The 26,661-nt window shown below is 44.0% G+C and overlaps 1 protein-coding gene across 5 annotated transcripts in view; it reads left to right on the top strand.

The window, feature by feature from the left end:
- Positions 1-25,158, top strand: part of IKZF3 (IKAROS family zinc finger 3) — a 37,227-nt gene extending 12,069 nt beyond the window's left edge. For 2 of the 5 annotated variants that reach the window (XM_082332081.1, XM_082332080.1), the window contains exons 4-8: positions 7,859-8,119; positions 8,817-8,984; positions 10,706-10,822; positions 16,822-16,938; positions 22,183-25,158. In XM_082332081.1, the coding sequence (XP_082188207.1) occupies positions 7,859-8,119; positions 8,817-8,984; positions 10,706-10,822; positions 16,822-16,938; positions 22,183-22,880 (1,361 nt within the window). In that variant the 3' untranslated portion in view covers positions 22,881-25,158. The remainder of the gene's footprint in view (positions 1-7,858; positions 8,120-8,816; positions 8,985-10,705; positions 10,823-16,821; positions 16,939-22,182) is intronic. The other 3 variants (XM_082332083.1, XM_082332082.1, XM_082332084.1) reach the window with 3 other exon arrangements.
- The last annotated feature ends 1,503 nt before the right edge of the window (positions 25,159-26,661 follow it).

Here is a 26,661-nt window from a genome sequence, read left to right as displayed (position 1 = left end):
TTAGAAATATGGGTTGGTGGAAAGGAAATCAGTTAATTAAGATGACTCATGTTTTGCCCCCAAAGTAGGCTGTTCATTTGGCACAAAATGTGTGAGTTTAAGGGGCAGGTTTACTACCGTTTGTGCTGCTGGAAAGGTATCGGAAAGCAGAAATAAATCCACAAGAGTCAAAGCTTTGCTAAAATGCAGCAAATAGTTCCATGAGCGTTGGAATCGATGAAGCTCGGTTTCCAGTGGGGTTGCGTCTTGTTGCTGGCTGACTTCTAATTGAACTATGCAAAGTTTGCATCATGTGCTTGACGCCGGATTTTACTCCTGGTACCTGAGGCCGGCTTTGCCGTGTTCTCACCGCGGTCTCCCATCACGCTGCATTCAAGCGCTCCAGTTCTCGTTCCTGTTTTTGTTGCTTCTGCAGCTCTGTAGGAGCTGTTACGAACTTTGCTTAATTCGGAGTTCAATTCCATGGGATTCTTGTTGAACAGCCTGTTGCTGCACCTCGCCTGCCAAGCGTGCCCAACGCACCGGCTGTTTCTCCTGAGGCAGGAGCACCACCTCCAGGAGTGGTTCTGGGAGACGCAGGTACTCCTGGGCCCTCTGTTGAACAGGCCAACAGTCGGAAGAGGGTAACTCTGAGAAGCCTTCCCCTCTGCCAGATAGGGTTGGATTCGGCGCGCGGGTCTGAACGGTGCTAAGGGAGCACAGAGTGGATGCGTACGCTTCTGTGGAAGACCAGGCTAAAAGTAAAACATGAGTATTTCATTATAAAAACCTCAATTTGGAGAGAATGTGCTTGTAATCTAAAATTCAAGTCTCGGAATCCAGATTATTTACTACTGGAATTTTTTTTATAGTTGAATCAAAACAAGACACTTAGTTTTGTGAAGATTATGGTGTTGAAGGATTTTGAGCAACATCTTAACCAAGCTCCTGTCTTCAGCTTACAGGTGTTAAAATGCCATTGATATTTCTCACAGATTTCCCTGTTCTCCACGGTATTATATTATATTTTCTCTTCCTATTGTTTTTTTTCTAGTATCAAACACCAAGAGTATATTGCATTGTAAGAAAGACTTTTGGGAGGTGGATTAAAAAAGGCTAAATGAAACTACACTTTCAACTTCTCAGATTTGAAGTTCATTTGAAAAAGCAGTTGACCAGAGACGATCATGCCTGAGTGGTCGTATTAGTAATAGGTCCCTTGATATAACTAATGAAGGCGATTATCTGAATTTAACATGTGGCCTTTTTCAGTCTGACTGTTAGGTCCAGATGTTCTCTGATTAACTGTCTAATTGAAGTCTGATTTAACGGTTGTGATTGTATCTGGCTTTCTGGACTTTAGGAATTGTAATTTTAGAAATGTTTTCTATGAGCGATGCTATCTTAACTGCAACAGAAGGGAAGAACGCGTACAGTTTCATCTTCTGTGGTGTTGTTGGGTTTTTTTTTTAAGAGGGAGAGTTTAAAGATGTTAAGATTTGAAAGGGTAATGTTAACAGGTGTCATAAATGCAACAAAATTCATCTGGGACAGGCTTTGGAAAATCTGGGCACTGCAGGCCCGGGGATGTGGGATGGCGTTCCCTCTGATCCTCTGTGCTCCTGTGCAACGCCGGGGGTATGGGCGGTTGAGGAAAAATGGCAAGCTATTGACACTTTTTTTAATCAAAAAAATAAAAAGAAAATCCCGCGATAGTTTTAGGCTAGTACTAAGCGTAGTTTTCTAGCCCCCAGTCATGTTGTCTCAGGTAGTAACATTCTGCTTCCCCAAATTCTGTTTGTAGTGTCAGTTAAATGCATTATTTTTCATTTCCTTCCCTAAACCACGGCCTAGTGCTGCCCGGCGTTGCTGTGCAGTTGTCCCGTTTAACTCCAGCTTCGGCAGCGCTCGGTTTTGGATAACGTTTTTCCTTTATCGCTATTTCTGGTAGTATAACTCGAACGTATTTTGGAAACCTTTTGAATTGAAGTCCTAAAAAACCCACTAGATTATTATTAGGCAGAAATTGGTAATAGATGGGAAATATCAGGTCTGAAAGTATAGATTTACACAGGAATCTGCATCTTTATAAGAAAAATCCTTGTGTTTGAATAAGATGCTTTAAGAACCAGTTGTGTAATTCAAGTTTCCTGGCTCACATGAGCTTGGAGATGATGTGTGGTGGTTGATATGTTGTTGTTGTTGTTGTAATTAATTGTACAACTAGATAAATTACACTGTGTTTTAATGATAGAAAGACACTGGTATTAATGAAGTAGAAAATACACATCCGAGTGCTTGGAAAATGATGCCTGGTTTGGGTTGGGTTTTTTTTTTTTTTTCCTTTCCAATTCTCAGTGCTGCATTTCAGTTTGATTTGTTTCTATTTTTGTTTCAAGTCACAATAAAAACAAGGAAACTCATTACCATAGAGCACGCACTCCACAAAGGGGAATTATGAAAGTTTCTCTCCTATTTTTAGAAGTGAAATTTCCACCAGGTGCGTACTGCACTGGTTCATTTAGGAATTACCACTCAAGTACGCTTCATACGGTATCTGAACAAAATAGATGCTTGTTTTTTGTGCGAAAATGGATACTGAACAACAGTACTAAGAAAATACTGGAAGGCACAAAGAGAAAATCAAAGCCAATATGTCCGAGTAATAATTTTAATAAGTCAAGGAAGTGAAATCTATGGATTTCCAGTGCATCGTAGAACAGGAGTACCGAATGCAGTACGTGGGGTTTTCAGTGCAGAAGAATCTGCTGTGGCCTGCAGCGGCACAAAAAGGGCACCTCAGCTGCGGGGACGCCGGAGCGGGACAGGTCCGGCGGCGTGCGCGCTGTAGGAGGGAGCCCACGTTTATTGCCGCTACGTCTTCCTCGCTGCTGTCGCCGCTGCTGGCTGGCTGAAAGCTGCTACCGCTTCTAGGTGATTGCTTCTTCCTTTGTTGGCAAACAATGATCTCATAAAAGCATCGCTGCTGTTGCGAAAAGGGGAGTTTATCTCTGGAGTCAGTGGAAGAAACAAAGCCAGGTTGAGCCAAAAAGGCTTGAACTCCGTTCCCTTCCCTAGAATTGGTATCTGCAGTGGTGTAGAAGACAGAGATAAGGCAACTTTTCTCCATGTCTGCCTGTGTTGCCTCTACTAAAAAAAAAAAAATCTCACGTTGCTGTTGTGTCACGTCACATTCTATAATTCCCCATTACTTACAGTCTCCAAATTTTCAATATATACAGGTATATCACATGTAATTCTTTTCTTTTTGTTATTTAAGGAAAAAACCTTAGGGAGAGTGTTGATTTTTTTTGAATTTTTTTTTTTTCCCCAGTTTATAATTTTGATGGGATGTCCTGCAAACCTCTCTTTATTCATCAAGGAATATGGGTGGTTTTTAATTCACGACATGTCTGCCCCCACAGCGCGGTAATTCCATTGTAGAGGTGTTTTTCATAAACAGGCAGGATTCTGACTTTAATTTGGAAACTCCGCTGACTTTTTCACTTTCACCACGTCTGTCTGTTCTGCTTCAAGCTGGTTTAGGTAAAGGAATCTCGCGTTCTGGGAGGGGACCAACGCTAGTATGTGCACGCTAGGTTTTGGTTTTATACTGCTATTTCTGGGGACAATTTGTGGAGATAACGGTGATGAATCATCACTTAATACCTGTCAAATCCAGGTAGTCACAAGAATCCTTCAATATGCACACGTATAGACTCCCTTGTTCCTCGGCATCTGAATCCTATTAACAGCTGTCAAAACCTGGTAAACTATTTATATGCTTTCACAATTTGTTTAATTGGATAGTTAGGAAATGGCGTACAAGAAAAGCTTTTCTTTTTTCTTTTTTTTCTTTAGTCTGGCTGAACATCTGTAGCATTAGGGGCTCATTATCTCTGAATTGGCATAGCAAATCAGCAGCATCATTAAAATGCCACATTAAGATGATTAAGTTTCTTTGTTATCCAGTTGACTTTTTGCATGTGCTGAGGATTTCATGATTATGACCCCACTCCTTGTAAAACACTTGAGCAACATCACCCTTTTGTGCCGTTGTCTTTAATAGCTTCTGGGTTTTATTCTTTGTGCTTTTCTTAACGCTACTGGCAAACTTTGCTTAACAACGGTACAAAACTTAGGTTCTTTTCTCTATATTTGATGCCAAGGTCTTGGATTAAATATAGTAATTGGGGGGGTTTCCTTCTGAGACTTCCTTCTAGAGAGAATAGCTGAGATAACACTCTAGCTTGTCCTAATTGTTTGCTGCTATTGACTTCTTTTTTTATTCATGCATTTTATAGAACATATACAAGCATTGTTCATGTGGTGACTCAGTCTGAAGTTGCCACCACAGCTTTATTTTGGATTTTTTCCAGAACCCATTGTTTTTACAGTGTTTCAGGTGAAACAAAAATATTACTCTGGAGTATGTCTTTCATCTTGTAATCATCTCCCCAGGAAATGAAACCATGTGCATCAGCCTTAACGCATCACACTGGTACTTTGTTGTGTAAAATCTACAGCATTTTTTTTCTGCAGTGTATATTACCTTCATGAACTGCCTCAAGAAAAATAGTTACCTGGGTTGGACACCATGAATGGTTTTTTCCTCTTACGACCTCTTTACTTTCCTAAGCATAGAAGAGATGATAGCACTTCTTTTTTCAACTGGGGGACCTTCGTTAGTGGTGTTAGGGATAATTGTGTTATTCCTCAGTTGAATTTCCCTTTTCTACTTGAAGTTACAGCTGCCTTCCTCTTGGTTAAGGCAGACCAGCCTGGAAACTCCCTGATCTCATTAAAATATGTTGATACGATTTTTAAGTGACAGACACAAACCTTTCCACACAGCTGCCTGTCTCCTGATCTCACAGTATTCCCTCTGCGTGCCAGAACACGGAGCAGAAGTCAGGGCTGAAAAAGGAATTTGGTTGCTTCAGACCTCTGCAACCACTTGGTTGATTTTAGGCTGACCTGTACTGAGCCATCTTTTCCTCAGGCTGCTTTGTACCAAAGCTTTCTTCAGAATTGCTGTCAGGAAGGCGGAGCAGACTCTGAACAATAACAGGTGTGTTGGGGCAGAAAAATTCCAACCCTTCTAACATTTATTGGGTTTAAAAAAGCCTCTTCCCTAGTGGCTTCTGCTCTCTGTTCTCCTCAGACATCAGAAGGTGACATTTTCCGTTGAGGTTCTTCAGATGCCTACGTGCAAACTGAAAAGCACTCGAGCTTTGGTGGGATATCACTGGCTGTTTGCTGGGGGGAGGCAGTGGTGGAAAAGCCTTGATCAGAACTCAGGTGCATCCTTCTCCGTTACTATAAGAAAACGCGAGTATTGCAAGCAGTCAGCATGCAGTGTGGAAAATGCAGAGGTAATTATTTTCCGCAGTGGAACCATAGGATGGCTCGCCCAGTTTGTGCCAGTCAGCAAGTGTTTGCCAAGGGGAACTCAAATCAGCATTTGTGCTGTGCTACATGAACGCTGGCATAACTCTGTAAAAGAGCAAAAAGCTGTGAGCCATGAACTTGTGGTGAGAAACAGTAGAAAACGGCAGAGGAGTCTTCTCAGTTGGAGGTTACAACTAGTCCTCCACTGCTAAGCAATTGCATTTGATGCAGACGAAAGGTGAGACGTTAAGTAGAAAGTAGGAATTGAAATTGTTTCTGAAAGTACCACCAAGGTGCAGCTGCAATGTGTACTTCCTTTTACCATGCTGTGCAGGATGTAGCAAATTATTTTGGAACTGCCTCCTTTTGAGAGGGACAAAACCCAACCAACCGACCAGCCAAAAATCCTTTTTTTTTTTTTTTTTGGAAGAGAGATTCTGTTGAAAGCTGCTTTCAGCAACTAGCAATAATTTTTCCTTAGAGTGATGGAATGGGTGCATAAACTAATTTGGAAGGAGTCTTGATCGCAGGATCGCCCTCGCACCCTCCGACATGAAGATGGCAGCAGAAGGTACCTGCAGAGGAAACCCTGTTTCAGTGGAAGCAGGAATCCCCGGGATGTGAAGCAGAGCCGGTACTGAAGAAGGTGCAGAGAAAAATGGCCCGTTTGCAGGTGACCCTAGACCTCCCTGTGACCCCCAAGCGAACACCCAAACCTGCGTGAGCTCTTCTGGGACCAGGGCAGTCGGTCCCAATACCAAACTCTAAAAAACATCTAGGGTATGGGGATAAAAACGCACGATATGGGGGGAAAAAAGCCATCCTTCTGTGGCTATCATCATCTAGGGAGAGCACCAAGAGGAATCTCGGAGTTTTCCACACCGCTGTGGGTTCTTGCATAGGATGAAGAAATTATCACCCACCTGTTTCCTCCACCTCACTTCAGCCCAAAGTAAGATGGATTGGCTGGGCTTAGTGCAGACATTTAGGACAGAGGAGTGATTTTATCACTAAAATATAGTTGAAAATTTTGATTTCATGAAAGCATTGGTTGCCAGATCTTTATTTTTCAGTGCTGCTTTTATGTTGCCACCTCATTTTCGCTGTCACCCATTGTTTGTTCTCGGCATTTGATGTGGTTTATTACTCAGAACCAGAGCTAATACATATTCAGCAGTCCATGTTCTGTACTTTGGAGAAAGGACAAGTGATTAAGTGCCATATTTAACTGTCTAACCCTCAGTTTGAGAGAGGAGCAGGTGGCCATGAGAACAATACTTTCAAACAGGAAACTATGTATTTTACCTCTTAGTGCTTTTCTTCACTTGGTAGCTTGAGGCATAACTCAAGTTTCAGCCGTGGCCTAGCTCTTGCCTAGGTGGAAAAGTCAGCTTTAGGCAGAAAAAAGCTGTCCTGTCAATTCGTAAGGATTTTAATGCGAGTGCTGGTAACGCTGGAGTTAATAGTGGAAGGGAAATTCAGCAGCGTAAGTTGGGAATCATCAGCTCTTTATATAGTGTGACCAATTTGCTTATATTTTTACACGGGAGCATTATTGTTAGTAAATTATTAGCTACTTGTTACATTCTCCTCTTGTCATGAAATTGCATTCATTTAAGGCAACGTCTTTGGTTTCCTCTGGATGTGGCTACAGGTCCAGGAACCTCCTCAAAGGCCACGGATGCCGATCTTCATCAGTCTTTGGGTTCTTTGCCACATACAATATGACCTCGGACAAATTTTTTAAGGTTTCTGGGATACATTTATTTATCGGGAAATCTTTACCCTGCCTCTGCTAGTTTTACTCACATAGTAACCTTATGGTAAGAAAGATTAAGATTATCGGGTTTATAAGATTATAAAGATTAAGATTATCGGGTGCTCCTCACACATTTGAGATCTTTGGATAAAAACTGCAATTTGCAAGTGAAGATTAGGATTGTTGACTAGGGTTAACTGATGAGAATCTATAGGATGGGAGCACTGGAAGTCTTCCACTGGATCAGACACGTTTCTTAGGCTTGTTTCAAGCACCAGAGGTTCTGCAGGAAGCTCTAAGTATCCTTTTTAATTTGTGTCTTTCTGTATTTCCAGTGCACAGGAACAGCCTGAGACGCTAATTTCTGTAGGCTAATTGTGAGTTGTGGGCATAAGTATCTTCTTTTGAATCCTGAATAGTACCCTGTAATTGCAGAAGTTTGTATTGTATTATACTTTTATAATCTGTAGGAGGAAATTATCCATCAAAGGTAATTAACAGGCAGGTCAGTATTTTTAAAGTTTATCTCACTGTGAGTATCATTAAGCGTACATGACCCATGAAGATTTGTGTCTCAGCTGCATTTCTTCATCTCTGAGTATTTAAGTAAAACTTTTAGGGCGATTGATAATGTAATTTTATGTCATTTGTGGTGAGTTTTTTTCCTAAGATACTTCGTTGTGCCTAAGATGAGCATTTTTTCACTTTTGTGCTTTGTTTTGCCTGCAGATGATGTGGTTAAAGTGAAAGGTGAATACAGTGAAAGAGAGGAGAGTGCTTTAAATTCAGAGCGTATGGAAAACCCAGAAGAATCTGAAATGCCTTACACCTATCCCAGAGAATATAACGAATATGAAAGCATTAAACTGGAAAGACATTCTGGTTCATATGACAACGTCAGGCCAGCTAGTGGAAAAATGAATTGTGATATCTGTGGATTAGCCTGCATTAGCCTCAATGTCTTGATGGTTCATAAGCGTAGCCACACTGGTAAATATCCCTATGTTATTCTTGTAAGAGCTGAATGCTGAAAGGATAATAATTCGTAATCTAGACTACTTATTTCAAAAAAGGATACCAAAATCGGGATTTCCTTGTTCTGTCCTTGACGCCACATGTGATCTCTAGCAAGTTACTCACTTTTCTGTGCCTCACTTTACCCACCTTTCTTCTTATCAGGATTGAATGTTAGTGAAAGCATGTTTGTGAGGCATTTTTAAGAATTTTGGATGAAAGGCACTATGTAATTTAAGTATTTCGGACACACAAAACACAAGTTAGATTGGTTTTGTGCTGCCATTTCCAGTCTGTATATATATTTCTCTTTGTGCTGTACTTTGGCAACAAACCAATGAGCATCTTAGGTTTCGACCTGCAGTAAGATAAGACCTTTTTTTTTTTTTTTTTTTCTAAAAATTGCTAGCTTGTTGGAATCAGCCTCCTCCAGAACCCTTATTTCCATGGAAAAACTGCACAGTGTTTTCCATAGTCGTACATATGTAAAAAGAAGCTCTGACACCAGAGCTGCACGTAACTCCCACTGAAGTCAACGGAAGGGCTGTGTGTGTTTCTATAGAAAGAAATTGATCCAGTACCTCATTCTTTCCTCTTCCAAAAAGGAAAGAGTGTGAGGATAGCATGATACCCACGTAACCATTAAATGTCCTTTTTTGTATGTCATTTTAAGGTGAACGGCCATTCCAGTGTAATCAGTGCGGAGCTTCCTTTACTCAGAAGGGTAACCTCCTCCGCCACATTAAACTACATACAGGGGAAAAACCTTTTAAATGTCATCTTTGCAGTTATGCCTGCCAAAGGAGGGATGCGCTAACAGGTCACTTAAGGACACATTCTGGTAAGTGACTTCAAAGACACTTCATGTGTTTTAGATGTGTGTCACTAGGACACTAGGTGTGGAAAATAAAGAGTCAGTCAGCAAAGTTTGCTCAGCCGGTCTGGTTTTGAAGAGTTGACAAATAGCGGTGACCACTCGCTCTGCCTGCTGTGCTGATGGAACCATCTCGGGACTCAGCTCCGCTCTTCGTGCAGAAAGAGGGCACAGGGAAACCTGCTGTCGCAGCCGTGTGCTGCGAGAAACGGCCAGCCTCGATACCTGCTTGCACAAAATAACTCCTTGGTTTTTTCACATGAGTGCAGCTAGCTATGCCAGCGAGCTCTGGATTTGAGGAGCTGCGCGAAGACGTGCTTTGCTGGGACTTCCTTCCGTTCCTATCTCGAGCTGTTAGGACAGCGCTAGGAGCGTAATCCAGGACAGCATGACTCTGTTGCCACTTAACGCCTCGCTGTTGTGTAGTGCCTTTCATCTGAAGGTCTTAACGTGCTCAGCAAATGGCAGTGGTTTTTCTCAAGGCTGGTAGGGTGTTCCATCCATTTTACAGATGGGAGAAATGGAGGCACAGAGCTGAGGTGACTTGAATAACAGGCCAGGAATAAATTGATTAATCTTGGTTCCCCCACATCTGCAAGAGACAAGTTGTGCTTACTCTTTGATTTGTGTATATCCTGTGTTATACAGGGGCCTAGAAAGAAAACATTTATTCTAAATGATAGATGTTATCTCTGCACTGCACTTTACAGAAAAAAAAGTTCAACCTCACGAAGACTCAAAGTTAAAAATGAGATTATCTGACATGGGTAAATGAGATCCTGATTTAATCAAGACCCAACCACTGGGTGGTGACTATCCCCCACCAGCACAATGCTAAAAACATCATGCTTCAAACACATCGTGTGGTTATTGTGATGAAGTTTTTAAGAGCTGGCTTGTTGAATGGCATAAAGAAAATCTCTTCAAGTGAATCACGTAAACAAGGGAACAATTGCATTAGCAGTAGGGAGTATGGTCTTTTTGCACAGTATACAACGCAAGGCGAGTTATATTTGTGCTCTACAGGGATGATATTTTGCCTGGGTGCGTTGGAGGATGTCTGTTAAAAAACAGTAATGAGAGAATTTAGGAAGTGCTTCCAGTCCTTGTGTACGAGGCACTGGGAAAGGCGGTGGGGATACCTTGAGTTTCAAACAGGTTTGCTTTAGCTTAACTGAGTTAGGAACAATAATTCACTTTGCAATAAACACCTTTGGAAATGAAATGAACCTCACATATGGTTTTGGTTTGGTTGAACTTCATCCGTTTCATGAAATCCTTGAAAAATTCTGTGTAGTCAGGACCTAGGTCAGGCAGTTAGGACAGTTGTAGTCCCGGCTTAGCAGCGGTACAGTTGGTCTTCCCTAGGGAAGTTAGGCCAAGAGAAGTTGTCAGCTAGAGCAGGGCTCCAGGAACCTGAGCTGCTGGGACCAGTGTCTGATTGTAAGTCCTCTTCTTTTCTGGCGCTGAGCTTAGGGGATGGCGAGGAACTCTTACGTGTCCGGTGGGTTTCGCCCTTACGTAACCCTAATTTTGTGATGATTACAGTGCTCGTAAACTTAACAGAAATTTAAAGCATTCTCCATGAGCTGAATATCTGCTATTAGTAACTACATACTTGAATGTCAGGGAGACAGTGTTTTAGTAGTCTCTTGTGGTTATTTTATACTGCGCTCTTCTTTTTCTAGTGGAGAAGCCGTACAAATGTGAGTTTTGCGGAAGGAGCTACAAGCAGAGGAGCTCGTTAGAGGAGCACAAGGAGCGGTGCCGTACTTATTTGCAGAATGCTGGCATGTGCGAGGCTGGTGAGTTTATCACGTTACAGTGGTCTTGGTTTTTTGGTGCTTAAAAAAGGGCATCGGGTAAGCTGTTAATTCACAGCCTGAGAACGGTTTTTACTACAATCGTTTTCAGTAACCTAAGGGGCTGTAACATCTTACAAAAGGGGCTGGTTTAATGCATCCCTCAGGCAACTAGTTACAGAATGCTTTTATTTTAATCACTTTTTTATTTCACGGTTACTTTGACTAAAACATCTAAAATACCTTGTACGCAGCATTTCTGTAGGTGACACTCGCAGTATGTGAAATTATTCCTACATTAATGCTATTATGTGGCTTATTTTATTGGATGAGTGGATGCCCATGGTTGTTGACAGCAGTTGTTCATGTGTCTCAGTCCGTTTGATGCTTCCTTTTCTTTAGAATAAGAACTGTTGGTCAGAATCGGGTAGAATTTGCAGAAGTTTTAGTGGCATGGATCTAGGGCACGGAAATGGGGTGGTGTCCCGAAGATCACTGATAGATCAGCTTAGGAGGTAGTGAGAGGTTAGGGACTTCTTCAAGTACAGGGCTGTCTTTGACAAAGGCTGAAGGCAAAAGGTATCAAAACACAGTTTTTCTTGTTTTCCTTTTCACAGTCTCAGTGCTGCAGTTCTGAAAATACTCTGGTGAAAAATAACTGCCATCATCTTTGAGCCTGCTTCACCTGAGTATTTCAAATCCTAAAATGAATTTGTCTGATTTAAGTCCCACAATACGCCAGTAAGTCAGGAAAGAATTACTTTTCCCATTCAGAGTCAGGAAGTGGTTGTGACCTCCCAAAAGATTATACGACTAATCCGTAGCAGAGCTGAGGCTACAGTTTCAGAATTCAGGTTCCCATGCTTTTGTTATGCAGCCTTAAACAAACAAACAAACAAACAATAACTTTAAGGACTCCAGTTTCCTTGTTTTGATTGTGAATTTCAAATAGGATTTTCTTTTCAAGGAAAAACTTAAACTGAGGTTTCAGAGAAGAAAACTAAAATGTAAAAATATACATAGCGAGATGACAAGGTTTACCAAGGCACTTTATTAATTAATGAAAAAAAATTATTTGGTGGTACGATTATCAAGCAAAGATTCGGCAGGCATCATCACAAGCCGGGCCTGAAAACCAGGGTGAAGACCTGTTGATAGGTGATGGTAACCGCGTGGGTACAAGAGTCCCGTGCAGAGCGAGCAGGTTGCTGTATCAGGCTTTATGCGCACGCAAAAACCGCCATAAAGAAACAAGGATTTAACGAAGCTAGACTTTTATAGTTTTTTTTCGTGGACTATCTTCTTTTCAGCAAATGACATGTTTTTTAGAGCATTAGTAAAAGTAAATGGTTATCAGAATGTCAGCAAGTTTTGGTTTTCATGAGAACCCATACGTATTGTAACTGTGGTTTTATGTTACAGTACATACTCCCATGATGGCAATCGCTCCAAGATGTCCACCACGTGAAAATGGAAAACATGATACCTACTATAGATTTCTGCTTTTAAACGATTCTCATGGTTTATATTCATTTCAGAATAGCAACATTTCACTTATCCAGAATCCGCTATGTAGTACTTACTGAAGTAGTACAGCATGCCTTAAATTGGTCACAGAGGAAATGTGAATTTCCAGTACGACACGATGTGGCTGTACCGTGTGCCTTTAAGACCTTTGCACTATAAAAAAATATTGCAGTGTTTTCAGTGGAGTAGTAAGTTTTATGAAAAACAGGAACTCCAGTCTTGCTGCGGCATTTCCATTCCGTTCTCTAGTATCAGCACTACGTTAGATCACAGAATCACAGCGAGGGAAGGCTGGAAGGGACCTCAGGAGGTCATTTAATGCATTGGATTTGGTTTTTTCCCTTAAGTGTAGCATTGTGCGCTTGTGTTTAGTGAACACCGGGTTTTGATTTCTGACCATTTTCCTACTTCTCTGCATCGCTTTGAATTTTGGTACTTTTCTGAAGTCCTTGCAACCTTCTCATGTGGAGCCATCTTTAAGCGCAAATATGCTCTACGTGCCATCATCCAATAATTAATGAAAATATTGAAAAGCATCAGGACCGTAGTAACCACCCTGGCTGCTTTTTAGTACAAGGTTTGCATGTACCAAACATAGCAGTGTGGAAATATTTCTGAAATAAAGGGTTTATGTAACAGTATTGTTAGAGCATTGCTCAGTCCCTGATAACAATCTCTGGTCACGTTGTTCTCGTTGCACAATAACCCACCTCTCTGTTCCACTCTCCATTATTTAGTGACCACATAGAGATGCTACAGGAAGCAATGCCTCTAATTTGAGCTCTGCTTTGTGCTTGAGGGTTTTGTCAACGATGCCCGCACGTTCTAAAAATTATATTCACGTTTACGGTGTGACAGAAACCACACTATGGAAACAATTCGGTACAGGCTAAATGATCGTGCGTTTGCGCTCTGGGCTGGATGGAAGAAGAGTATCCGCTCTCTGTACATCTACAGAATGACACGATGGCTAGGTGACAGCACTGTTCTAGAGAGCTGGCTCGTCACCCAGTGAGTACAAGAAAACACAAGTAGTCATTCATCATGGATAAATCATGTTTCTATGAAAATTTTCTTATGGGAGTGCTTTATAAACATAAGATCACAACTGAAAAGCACACACCGCGGAGGTAGGCAACAGTACTCAGAAGCAGCACAGAGACATCTCAGGTGGTGACCAGGGAACGCCGTAGCCAGGCTCTGGTGTCGGGTGAGCGGGAGATGGGGACCCAAGCTTAAAAGTGGTCGGGACACTGGGGCTAAGCCCCATCCTCCTGCTGTGTAAAATACCCCGCTTAGGAGCTTGGCTTTCCACGTCAGTCCAGAGGCACGTGCGAGAGCACTGATCCAGAGGGAAGAGGGTGACTGATGTGGTCTGCAGAGTTTCTTTCAGCATCCGTAGAGTTTTTGTTGTTTTCTGGCCATGGAGTTGAACCCCAGAAGAAAGAGATGGGTGAGATCTTTTTGAGTTCGCTTTTGGGTAGAGAGAGCAGTGTTGTGGGAGAGCAGCAGCGTAGCCACCTGTGTCTCAATGGCAGCAGAGTCTGTTTCCCTGAGGCTGTATTATGAAGACACTGTCAAAAGACCTTTTGTGGCCCATAAATAGAGATTATTTTTTTTCTTTAGGAAAAAAATGGCCGTTAGCAAGGAGTAGAAAAGCCTAATGTAAAAGAAAAGACCCTTAGCATTAAAATAAAATGGCAGACAGACATCAAGCTGGAAGATTGATGCTTACGATGTCCCAGAACATATTATGCAGGTCAATACTGTCTCTTCAGCAATCCCGTCTGAGTAAAGACTGTTGTTACCTCTGCAGGAAGCCGCTTGTCTGCCCTCTTGACACTAATTTAATAAAGTTCCCTTGGTGGCACATAAATAACACTGACAAGACAAGTAGACACTGGTACGCTACGTGTGGCTTCCAGGGTGTTTCTAGGGCTGGCTAAGAGGACTCTCGGAAACCTCACTCTTTGAGTTCTCTCAGAAGGTAGAGAAAAAAGATTCTGAAAATGTGAAATTAAAGCTTTAATAGAACATGAATACAACTCACGAAGTTAAAGACTGAGAAAAAGAGGAACTAGAAGAACGAAATAAGAAAAATGAAGAAATGGCAGGGACCAGGGAGCCGCTTTTATGACATGGATGAATTGTGTTTTCTTTCCTTTTTTTTTTCTTTACAACGTAAATTTTTGAATACACAGCACTGTTTGTATTATTATCTTGTTGAGGGTAGCTGTGGGTTGTCGGAGTTTTTAAAATTTAAATTACTATTATTAATGACTTGTGCAATGTCAAGATTACAAGCTTTCTGGGTTGGGGATAGTTCAAACCCTGAACTGCAGTTAGCTAAAGGTCATATAAAGAGCTCAGAAAGCATATTCCAGTTTTTGGAGCATGAGAGTTCAACAGAAGTCCTGAAATTAAAACTCCCATAACATTATTCTCAAGAGTTAACTAGAGCGTCTGGCCAAAATCCCAAGGGATGATTATGTTCCCCTGACCTTCCCTTATAGTTTCAACTTAATCTGATGTTTTGTCTCACTTTATGCAAACTGTTACTTAGCATCTTGGTATTTCATGCTGGAAGCAGGTGCATTTTAGCAGTTGATGAATATGTTTATGTAAGTCTCTAAACATACCAGAGTCATTGGGAATAAAAATCAGATTAGAAAAGCAGTGTGTTATTACCTTTAAGGCACTGTGTAGGCATGCCCTCTGTGGGTCTGGTTATCATGTGTATCATGGGGTTACAGCCTGATGAAACAGGACTAAGGCAGGGCTGAGCTGAGCCCTGTTATTCCATCCATCCTGAGTCATATTCGTAGCTAGTATTTGTGGCATCGAGTACTTATGAAGCGCTTTACATTTTCAAAATGCTGAACAAACATTAACAAATAGTTCTGGCTGAGGTTTGGTGAGTCATGGTTTGTGCTGACTGAAACTCATATGATATCAATAACAGCAATAATAAACAAGTAAGGAGTGACTGGCTTTGAAATTTATAGGGAAGTGCTGCACACTGAGCTATGGAAGGATGATACTGCATTTTTAGCACTTGCTGTACTTAGCAAACTGCAGTTTAAGTCCAATACTTAATAAAACTGCATTTAGCAGGACTGAAGTGATACCAAAGTGCTCGTGTCATTTTCCTCTGGCGTTACTTCTCTGTTACGTCGATTATGCTTCATATGTTCAGGTATGTTAGTGTGATAGTACAATAACACGGCAGCCAGGATTCTTTCACGGTGAGATCTGACCTTTTGTATTACCTTGGGAGGGTAAATTACCCTTCCTTGTCTTCATTTCCCTCTACTTAGATGCCAACTCTTAAAGGCATGGGCAGTCTCTTAAAACGGGTCTAGTTTTCACCGCAGTGGTCCCTCAAGCTGAAACTCTTCGTGCTACTTTTTAATATAAAAGTACCACTACCGATACTTGTTCTTCAGGCGAGAGCAAGCTTTTTGGGGGGAAGCCGCAGCAGTTACGTTCAGTATTAGTCTGGCGGTAGTGATATGAGGTGGCAGTCCCTCAGCTTGGCTCATCCAGCTCGAAAGCCTGTGCAGCCTCCATGAGGTGAGAGCGAGCAGTAATTTCCGTGAAGCGATGGGCACTGGTTAGCACGGCTGAAGGAGACCTCTGGAGAATGGTGAGATCCTTAAAGCGGTCTGGGGCCCGGTCTCAAGGGAGCGATCGCAGGGCAGATGTACTTTTCCTAAAATTAGAAATTCTGGAGGTTGTAATGAGCTTGAAAACACCTAACGCTAAAGCGTAGCAGTGTGCCAGAGAGAAAACATTCTTAATTAGTTTTAGCCGTAGCATTTAGGAAAAAAAATTAAGTGATAATGACACCTGGAAAAAATGAGTTAGAAGTGAATATTGAAAGGTTATATTATTTTGATTTTAGTGGAACATTGATATACTTCACGCCAGTTTCTTAGTGATTAGTTAAGAAGGCATCTAGGCATGACTGATACCTAAAAAAGCGTAGCAAGAGGACGGGGTGTCTTACACTGAAGTGCTGAAGCACGATGTCAGTCTGCAGGTGTCACACAGTCTTACTCAGAATAAAAAAGAAAGGCTAACAGAGGTTATACCTCCATCTACATTTTGTAACCAACCCTTCCAGCCAGTTTATTTTACACTTCCTCTTGCTAATGAAGATATTGGGTTTGTCTGGTTTATGCTCTCCTTGCACGAGCTCAGGACTGCAAGGTTAGTGCCTGTTTCTGTGCTTGGTTCCACTGACCGCAACTGGTGCCCAAGACGCAAAGAGCAAGAACGACAGAAAAAGCAAAACAAGTTTACATCAGATCTCCAAACTGTTTCCTCCCAGTTAGTGTGGCAAACTCCGGAGATTAAACCATTCATCTCTTCCTTTTCTTTTTTTTTTTTTTTTCTTTTTTTTTTCCTTTTCACCTACGTGTTGTTGTTTTGTTTTGTTTTGTTTTTTTTTCTTTTCACATTTTCCAAACTAGCAAGCGTGGAGGCAAGGCACATCAAGGCAGAGATGGGGAGTGAAAGAGCCCTTGTGCTGGACAGGCTAGCAAGCAACGTGGCAAAGCGAAAAAGCTCAATGCCTCAGAAATTTATTGGTAAGAACAAAAAACCTTTTCATGTGCAACAGTTAAATATGTGCAAGTTGGTAACCTATAGTACAATGCCTCTGCTTATTTTAAATATTCTTCTCAAATTTATAATTAATCTAATACAAAAGAATATAAATAAAGTAACTTTGATTATTCTGATGTGTTTTTAGTGATTTGTTGTAGGGTTTTGATTAAAATAAAAAGTGTATATTGTTAGATACTTGAACTGGATGGAAGCTACTATTGTGCTTTGTGTCTATTTGTGTAGGCAATTTATAAATATATTTTATGAGCTTCCATGTGTTGTTTTCTGTACCTGTGCATTTGAAATGTTCTCTGCTAGGTTCTTTACAGGAAAAGACCAGGAAGGCTTAATGCCGTTAAGAGCCGAGTGCTCTTTCTAGTCAGCAGGAGTTGAAGATATTTGTAGGATGCATGTGTGGAATAAGGCCTAAAGACAGAAAAGTATTGGATTTCTGTTAGTCATCCTGCTGAATTTGAATACGATTAAAAAAATATCAAATCCTTTCTTGTGGTAATTTAAGCGACAAAATGTTTCCATAGCATTTTCTTTGCATTTAATTTTATATGATCAGAGTTTTGCATGCTGGGGATCTTAAATACTAGTTTGGCAGGTTCTGTGTTTCAGCGAGCGCCTGATGCTCTCGGCTAGTCTTACTTCATTAACTTGCCTTTTAAGAAAATAAAATGCAACTCCTGGGTCCTGAGTAAAGACCTGACTTAGTCAGCAGTTATAGAATATTAGTACCAGTAATGCCTTATTTGTTATATCCTGTATGGGTACATAAGGGACCGGGTGCTTATTTTTCTTCACGTAGACTTTACCTTCAGAACAGGGGCCCGGGTGGTGGCTGGTGTTCACACGCGTGACTGGGGAGGGGAGAAGCGTGGGGCTGAGCGTGCAGGCAGGGATCCGCCGCTGTCAGAGACCCACCTGGCAGAGGGATGCTCTGAGGACCTGTCTGGAACGGCTGGGGCTAAGGTCCAAACCTAGGGAAAGGTACGCCGCTAAGTCCCGATATAGAGAAAAGCAACTTAATTTTTGAAGGCAATGTAGCTCTTACTGGATTTGGTGGGTAGCACTGGACTTTCATCTATGAAAACCGGTGACTTTTATTTAGACATCTTAGTATGGCTTTAAAAAGGTCACGTTTTTATACAGGAGTGAAGTAACACCAGCACACTCCATCTGAGTGCCTGGGGGTACTTAATATTGAAACTGTTGACTGTGTGACTTAGACCTTACATGTCATGCTGTGATTCAAAAAGTTATACTAATGCAAATGTTTTTGAAAATCTTTAGCTTCCTTTTTTTTTTTTAGCACTGAGATCAGCTTCACCCTGTCTTGTTTTACAATTGCTCCCAATTCAATCTTTATGTATTTTAATAAACACATCTGCAGCAGGGCGCAACCACGCAGCATATGCTTAAAGTACAGTGCGACTGTTTTTCTGGTGTGTTTTACCAGCATACTAGTTACCGTGTGGATTAGATCCCTTTTGGGTTTGTGATTGTGCTCGGGAAGGCGGTCTGCAGGTGGCACGGGCTGGTACTGCAGCATGCAGGGGCTTTTGTGGAGAAGGTGGAGGACCCAGGGCAGCGCACCTCAAGGAACAACAGGACCCATTTCTGAAACTTGCTGTTTTTCTAGAACCTATGTGATTGGCATGTTCTTTTTAAGTAATGGATGAGAAAATTACTCACTCGGTCCTTTTTATCCCTGGGAAGTGTGTTTGCGAGAGCAGTCTGGCCGACCTTGATTTGACTTTTGTGACTTTCTGAACTGTATGTGTAGGAGTGCGAATCTGCCAGGACAGCTTTGTGATTTCTTGGGAAACGGCGTTCTCAGAACGGGTGCTGATTTTTCATTTTGTCAGGAAGAAGGGACAGAGATGTATACTAACAAGGCATCTTTGTTTGGCTCATTTCTCTGAATGAAGTCTATTGATCAGAAAAAAAACCCAACTTTATTATTGTTTGAGGGCTTCACCGAGATTCCTACGAGCACCGGGAGTCTTGCCCGCTTTATTTTTTCACATTTTCATCTTCAGTAGCTACCTCATGTGCAGAAGTGCAAGTCTCAGATAAGGACGCAGACCAGCAGACCGTATACTTGACTCGTAACCTCTGCGCTAGGCCCCCCTTCGAAGGCTTCTCCTGCAAAGATTTCGTCCTCAGCTTTTCCTTCAGTTACGAGGGAGCGAGGATTTGAATGGAAGTTTATGATTTTGTGTTTCCGATTTTGCTGTGGATTTCGATTTTGCGGATATATGGACCAAATCCACAAACCCTGGCTTTTTGTACTTCCTCGTTTGATTAATGAACAGATACTTTAAAAAAAACAACCAAACAAATAAAAATAGCCCAGCAGAACGGATACCCGTGCTGGTGGTACTTCGCTGCTGTACAAACCACTCATGGGGCTCTACCCCCAGTTGACGCAAATCGAAGTAACCAGTGCAGTCAATGCATTTCTGCCAGTTTGCACCAGCTGAGTGTCTTGACCCACAGATTTTATTTCGTCCTTTTTAAAAACAAGTTCTCCCTGAGACCAGGAGTAAAAATATATTTCTCGTAGCGGTAAAAGTGCTAGTGCAGCTCTGACACGGTACCAAACACCATTATCCCCCAGCGTGCAAAGTCTAATGAGAAATCGCCTGCTTTGGTTAGCACGGCGGCAGGAAGCCGGTTCGCTCCCCGTTTCCAGTGTCCACACCTCGTCAGGCTGCAAAAATCTACGTATGTTTTAGAGCAAGTGAAGCATCACTGAGCAGCACATGAGTATGTGTCATACGCTATGGCTCATGTGTGAATTTTGAAGGGGAAAGCTTTTGCATTGTACTGAGACAAACAGGAAAAAAAGAAAAAAAGAGGAAAGACGTTCTGCTCACCAGGGGCTGCTTTGTAAATGAGCACTGGAGAACCTGCACATTTAATTTTTAATGTAGTGTTTTTCAGTAACTTTGTGGCACTTCCCCTGGTGCAGATAGCAGCTTAACTCAGAATAATCCACGACGTTGTCCTGCCGGCTGCAGAGATAAAGCATCAGCTGCTTCGGGGATGGTCCGTCTCATTCATCCCCCCCTCCCCATGGACTCCTTTCCCTTTTTCTAAATCATTGATACCAACTTTCTCCTGACGGATTGCTGTCGTTTTTGAGTGAAGCACCGATCTGGGGTTTCGGCTCTTTCCGTGGAAAGGTTTGACTGAGGGGAAACAAAATAAGCAATCGAGAGTGCCCCCCGCCATCTGCTCGATGGCGATGCGGTGCCATGGCTTGACGTCCTGGGTATACGATTAGCGCTTTCTGTAGCACTTTCGTGCAGATTCAGCCTACCTAAATATAGGTATCTCACTGAGGTATCGAAATCGGATGCCTGCTCGCCTTGGGGTGTCTACTGAGACAGTGGGGAAAGGGAGAGCGAGAGAGAAGCCCTTCTTCACGTAACGCCTTTTCCTCCCAAAGCGTCTGAGAAACGTCGCAGTCGGGTTTACAGCCTGATTTCTCGCCCTCTCGTAGAAGGAGTCCGCTTCTGATGTGCCCTGGCCTTTTAAAAGCGTACGGCAACATGACACGCTCATGTCTGGCAGCAGAGCATTTGGGTATTTGCATTTCATTTGATATAACTGGTAGTTTAAGGCAGGCGGAATGGGCTGTTGTGGGGATTTTAAAAAGCCACCAGGTCAGTGGAATAACAGAATACTGTGACGGCCTCAGGGATCATACGTGGTGGTTTTGTGTCTTACGACAGTGACTCCTAACCCCACATTTATAGGGAGTCCTGTATATTTTTGCTTTTGTTGCCTTTTCTTTTTTTTTTTTTTAAATTTCAAATTAGTTCACTTCTTTCACTTGCCTGGAGCTGCTTTTATGAGTCATACAAATGTGCTAGATCGTTTTGTTTCCTTCTGCGTAAAGTTGGATCGCAAGTTTTGTTGAGGGTTGGAAGCAGTTACACTCTTGTGGTTCACTAACCTTTTTGAGTGTTTTATAAGAGAAACGTGAGCTCCTGGTTTTCTGCCTCTGCAGTGAAACCTAATGAGTTTCATATACATTGAGTCATGGTGTTGACAGGTGACTGATAAACATCTGCACTACTCGAGTTACCGTAACTAAAAGATTAGTGGATCTGATGTTTGCAAGTCACTTACACATGAAACATTTGGTCTGGTCCATATTTTTTTTTTTTTTAAAGCTATGAACAATTTTATGTTTTAGGTAACCACAGAATTCAATTACTTATTTCTAGGCATTCACCAAAAAAAGTGACTTTAGTCCTTTTGGGGTGCAGTTTTATTTCCTCCCTGCACCTGGCAGAGAGAAAACCCGTTGCAGAGCGCTGCCCAGCCCGCTCTCCCTTGCCTTAGTCCTTGCTAGAAGAGGTGTGAGCAGAATTTCAGGTACGCGCTCTCTTAGCTCTCCTCCCGTTCTGTCTAATTCAGAGCTTTCAAAGCCCTAGCACACCCAGGGAGGAATACGTTTCGCTCCTCTTTCACTAGCCCTGTATCAAGTAACCCTAAATGTGTTCTCCTATACATACATACATAGCTGCCGGCGTCAGATTATCTGAAAGCCTGTGTAGAGTTCCAAGAAGGCAGGCGTGGTGCAGAGGAAGCTGTCGTTGTCAGAGGACGGTGAGGAAAATTGACTTCAGTGTCCAAGGACGTATAAAGGAAGACTCTGTCAGATGGGTAGAAGTAACGAAAAGCGCATCAGATCTCAGCCGGCACTTGTCTTCGCTTTTTCTGTTAGAGAGGGGTGCGCTTCTCGGGGGACAAGTCAAGAACGAAAGGTTGCAGTCTTGGTACCGAAAATGGAGTATTTTGGTTCATTATCCATTAGCTCTTTTACAAGTATTTTCATTAATGATTATTTACCTTTTTCTAGAAAAAAGGTGAGAGAAGGTAATCATGGAAGCTTTGCTAATATTCTTCCCCTTAAATCCCAGAATAATTTAAAAAATTTAGTGACGATTTGTCCAATAAGTATCCTCACCACCTCCTCTATTAAATTTTTACTTCCAAGGCTGGACTTTAAAATACAAATAGCAAAACCCCCCCAAAACCTCCCACCCAAAAGCTACTTGTGTATATGAACGGCCTCTTTCCGCAGAGAACATTTCATGCCTCTCTACTTTCCAGAGACAACCGCCATTTAGAAAAGGCGTCACGGAGTTTAAATACTTCTTTACCCACCCAGGTAATTTAATGCCTCTCCTCTCTTGCAGGTGAGAAACGACATAGTTTTGATGTTAATTATAATTCCAGTTTCATGTACGAAAAGGAAAGCGACATAATGCAAGGACGCATGATGGACCAGGCCATAAACAACGCCATCACCTACCTTGGGGCTGAAGCCTTGCGCCCTCTTGTGCAGACGCCGCCGGCTCCCACCTCCGAAATGGTCCCCGTCATAAGCAGCCTGTACCCCATACCGCTGACCCGCGCCGACGTGCCGAACGGCACCTCGCAGGATGCGGAGAAGAGCCACCTAAGGGACAAAAGCCTGTCTTCCGACAGAGGCCTTTCCCCAAACAACAGCGGCCAAGACTCCACAGACACTGACAGCAACCACGAGGAGCGGCAGAATCCCACCTTCCATCAAAGCCAGATGATCCCCGCTCAGGCCCGCAACGGCCTCCAGTCCTTGAAGGATTTCCCAAGGCCGTATGACATAATCAAGCCGCCTGCCATATGCCCGCGCGATGCCTTTAAGGTCATCAACAAGGAAGGGGAAGCCATCGGCGTCTACCGGTGCGACCACTGCCGCGTCCTCTTTTTGGATTATGTGATGTTCACCATCCACATGGGCTGCCACGGCTTCCGCGATCCCTTCGAGTGCAACGTCTGCGGGTACAGAAGCCATGACCGATACGAATTTTCCTCCCACATAGCACGAGGAGAGCACAGAGTAGTACTCAAATGAAAGGACTGGTTTTCCAAGGTCAAAGGCTTTGTTTTAGATCGGAGGGGAGGCTTGTTTGTTTGTTTTTTAATTAGTATAAAGAAATTTCTTGAGTATTTTTCTATGCCAGTTTTTAAATGAGTGTCGCAGGGAGGCGACACCTTTTTAAATTTTTTTTACCAATAATTCAGTGTTCTGTAGCATCTGTGCCTAGCTGCTGTGGTGAGTGGTACTGTACAAAATACCAGGAGCAGAGACCGATTTTTATATGAACTTTATTTTTGTGAAAATTAAGAGCCATTTTAAGATGTTTTTATTTTTTAATGTGCATTTGTTTTTATAATGTATGCTTTAACTCAGCGCAAAAGGTTTTTATGCCCTGCTGCCAGTTTCCCTGCTCGGTCAGACGTATAGGCAGAAGTATAGAGGAGGAGCTTTTTCTAGCTGTTGCAATCCCGACGGTCTTCAAATGGCTAATCACCGAAACAAGGAGAACGCCCGCCTGGGAGGGATTATTAATTCCTCTTTAAAGGTTTTCCCCGAAGTCGTAAAGAGCATGTGGCCCCACCACACTTTCATTTTTCTTACCCCTCTGTTCACTTTCTTTAAAGTCACTCCCACATGCGTCTTAGTCAGTAATAGCAAAATAAGAAATGAGACCTATTTTGGGGTTGGGGTTTTTAACAGTATGCATTTTTGGGATACCCAGTGAGGTCATCGGTTGGCTCATCCATGCAGTCTGGGGGAAATCCTGATTTTCATTGATGGAAAGTCCTCCTTTCTGGTGGGTGCCAAGAACGAGGACGAAACCGCGCCGTGCGTTGTGCCCCCGCCTCGCTCCTGCTCAGCCGCAGCCGCAGGACTCGCGGCCGTGCCGTCCGGTCCGCGGCCGGCCCTGGCACACGACGTCCCTGCGGACGGCGGAAGGCGTTGGGCTCGGAGCGGGAGTCACCCTGTCCTGGCAGCAGACACCGTGAGAATCTGCATACGCGAACGTGTGGGAGCTGACAGCTCAATCACACCGTCTGGTTTTACGTGGGGATATCCCTCGGAGTGAAATGTGCTGTTTTGCAAAATGAGTATTTACCATTACTTTGAAGCTGGTTTTTAAAATAGTTCTTCTAATCTAATCATTGCTCTGCAGCTGTATTATTAGTCACTGTGCTGAAGATATGAATTTGATAACAGTTTTGCTGAGTGAATGTTTATTCTTTGCAAAGCATTTTTGTATAATGTAGAGTTAGGTGTGTTCTGATGGACTTTTTGCATCCGTTGTACGGTTTGGGAGCTACATTGCTTTTGTACTTTTCCAACGTTGCTGTGCCGATACCCGTGGCGATCCATCCGTTTCCATGAGGGAAGGCTGGGGCACAGAGGCCTAGGTGGAGAGCCGAGGGTCAAGAAATACTGAATTTCATTCCTTCCTCTGACCTCGGCTCAAATACTTTCTCCCTCTCTGAATTTTAAGGTACAAAAAAGAAAGTTATAGTCCTTTTTCCCAATAAACGTACATCTGGAGAAGGGTAAATTAGTCTGCAGAGTGCTTGAGTATCTAGAGTGCTGTAGCAGCGCTAGATCCTAGATCCTGCTTATCGTTGGGGGTGAGGAGAGTCTTTCGCTGCCTTGTGTGATGTTATGTGCGTAGTTATAAAATAGGTGTAGGATCTTTTCCAGCAACCGGTTCCCCATCACCAGGCACATACAGTGAGCGGGTGGATGTTGGCTCTTCCCCGAGGAATACCCGTTGTCACGGCGTGACAAACGATCCCTCTGCGAGCGAGGCTGCTGTTCCACCAAGGGCTTAACCCGATCGTCTGAGGATCGCCTTCCGGGCAGCAGCCTGGACTGGGAAAGGCTTCAGCCAACTCCCTGCTTCAGTCAGTGCAAACTGTTCGGTAGCTCCGTCCCTCCTGCTGCGTTTTCATGGGAGAAGCAACCGAGTGCCACGCACGTCGTGGCTGATGAAAATGCTCCTCACGGTTCCAACAGAAATGAATAAGATTACGCGCAGTAAAACGTAACTTGTCATTTGCACAGGAAGCTCCTCAGATTGCCGAATGTGTGTCACGCAGCGCCGCTGGTTGCCTTCTCACGCCGCTACTGAATCCTTGAAAACACTCTTCAGATTACTCTCCCACTCTTCGCTTACCGCCAGGCAGGGCTTCAGCCACCTCCCCCTGCTTCCCAGATAAGGTGAGCAATCAACCACCGCGCCTCCGAGCAGCTCGGCGTCAGCGATGCCCCCAGGTTTTTGAAAGGAAGGAGGGAGGTTTTCGCAGTCGCTGGCCTAGACGGCACCATTTTCCCACCACTGCTCGGGCAGAGCCACGATTTCAAGATAGGCTGAACCTAAAGAAGTTCCCTGTGCTGTCTGGAGCTGACGAGCGGTAACCTCGTTGCAGCTCTGCTGTCGAACAATCGCGTGTTGTGGAATTTCAACCCAGTCATTTATTAAAATATATATATATTTTTGAGTACCGTTTATCTGCTGTGTGATGCTCGCCAAGCGTGTGCCGGCGACTCCCTCAGCTGGGGCTGGCGCCTGCCTTGGCTGCGTCCCGGAGCTGGAACGCGCCGGCCCCGTGCGGCGCCGGGATCGGCCCCCTCTGCGCGTGCCGCGGCGGGGGACCCCACTGGTGCAGCAGACCCCATCCCGCGGCGCTGCCCCCGCCGCCCTCCCTCGTGGGCCGAGCCCCGGCCGCGCTGGCGTGGGAGGCGGGAAGCCCGTCGGGCCACCGCCGTACGTCGAAGGGCCGCGCTCGGTCGCGGGCAGGTCTCTGAGCTCAGAGGGGCTTTTGCAAATCGCCTCGTCTGGGAAAGCGGAGGGGAAAAAACCGCTGGTATTTGTTGTGAGCCTGATTTATTCTGCTCCCGCTTTGGTTATTTTGGCACGGAACAAATTTCTGTGTGGACCGTTCTCTTTGAGCACGCTCCAGCCAGCTGTTTCGTCTGTCTCGCTTGGTTTCTTTATTTACTGCTGAATTATACCTAAATAGCAGGTGCAGAGAGGAGGCTCAGGGAAGTGGCTTTTAGCATTAAGAAACGAGCCTCTTGTGCTTAAAAGTTTATTGAATTTTTTTAAAACTGCACAAAACTCTCGTGTATGTAGTAGTCGAAGGGACCCCGGGCGCTGCGCTGTGCGTCGCTGCTCTCCCGCACCAAAGCTCGTTCCTTGCAGCCCTGAAAGCAGAGGCGATCGCGACGCTCGGGGCTGGGAAGCGAGCGGCAAGCGCTGGCTGCCGAGCAGGAGCGAGCTCGGGGGGAGCAGGCCCGGAGCGCCGGGGCTGGAGCTGCCGCGTCCGTCGCCCCTGGGATCTGTGAATCGCGAAGATGTGACGAAACCGGCGCCCGGCCCGTAGCCGCGGTGCTTCCCCTGGGAGCTGCCGAGCTGGTGGCGATGGCTGTGGTTAGCAGAACACCAGCCGGTTCGGAGTGCTGATACGCTCTGAGATTTAAAGATAATGTAGCCCGCTCCTCTGACTGCTGAAAAATGGCATCGGTCTTTAGTTTTGGTTAATGGATGAACGATTCGGTCTGAGGAAACGTGCCCTTCTCTGACCCGGGGCTGCCGCCGCCTTTCCTAGCCTCCCCGGCAAGCTTGGGGCAAGCATTGGAGGGAGGGGAACGGCCCAGATTTGCCCCGGCAGAGCAGAAGCCATTCCCGCGGGACGGCCGCGGGAACGTGCGGGCAGGCAGCCGCTCCCGGCCTCGGGACGCGCTCCTTGCGACGTGATGTGTCACGAAGCGCCGCCGTCCTCCTCGCCCTGGTGTTGGAGCACAGTCATAGCGAAACCGGGCTCCG

This window comes from Platalea leucorodia (genome assembly GCF_965183815.1).
Source record: "Platalea leucorodia genome assembly, chromosome: 22".
In the NCBI taxonomy this organism is placed as follows: Eukaryota; Metazoa; Chordata; class Aves; order Pelecaniformes; family Threskiornithidae; genus Platalea; species Platalea leucorodia.
Note: the sequence above shows the minus strand (reverse complement) of the source record. Positions and strands in the feature narration are given on the sequence as shown.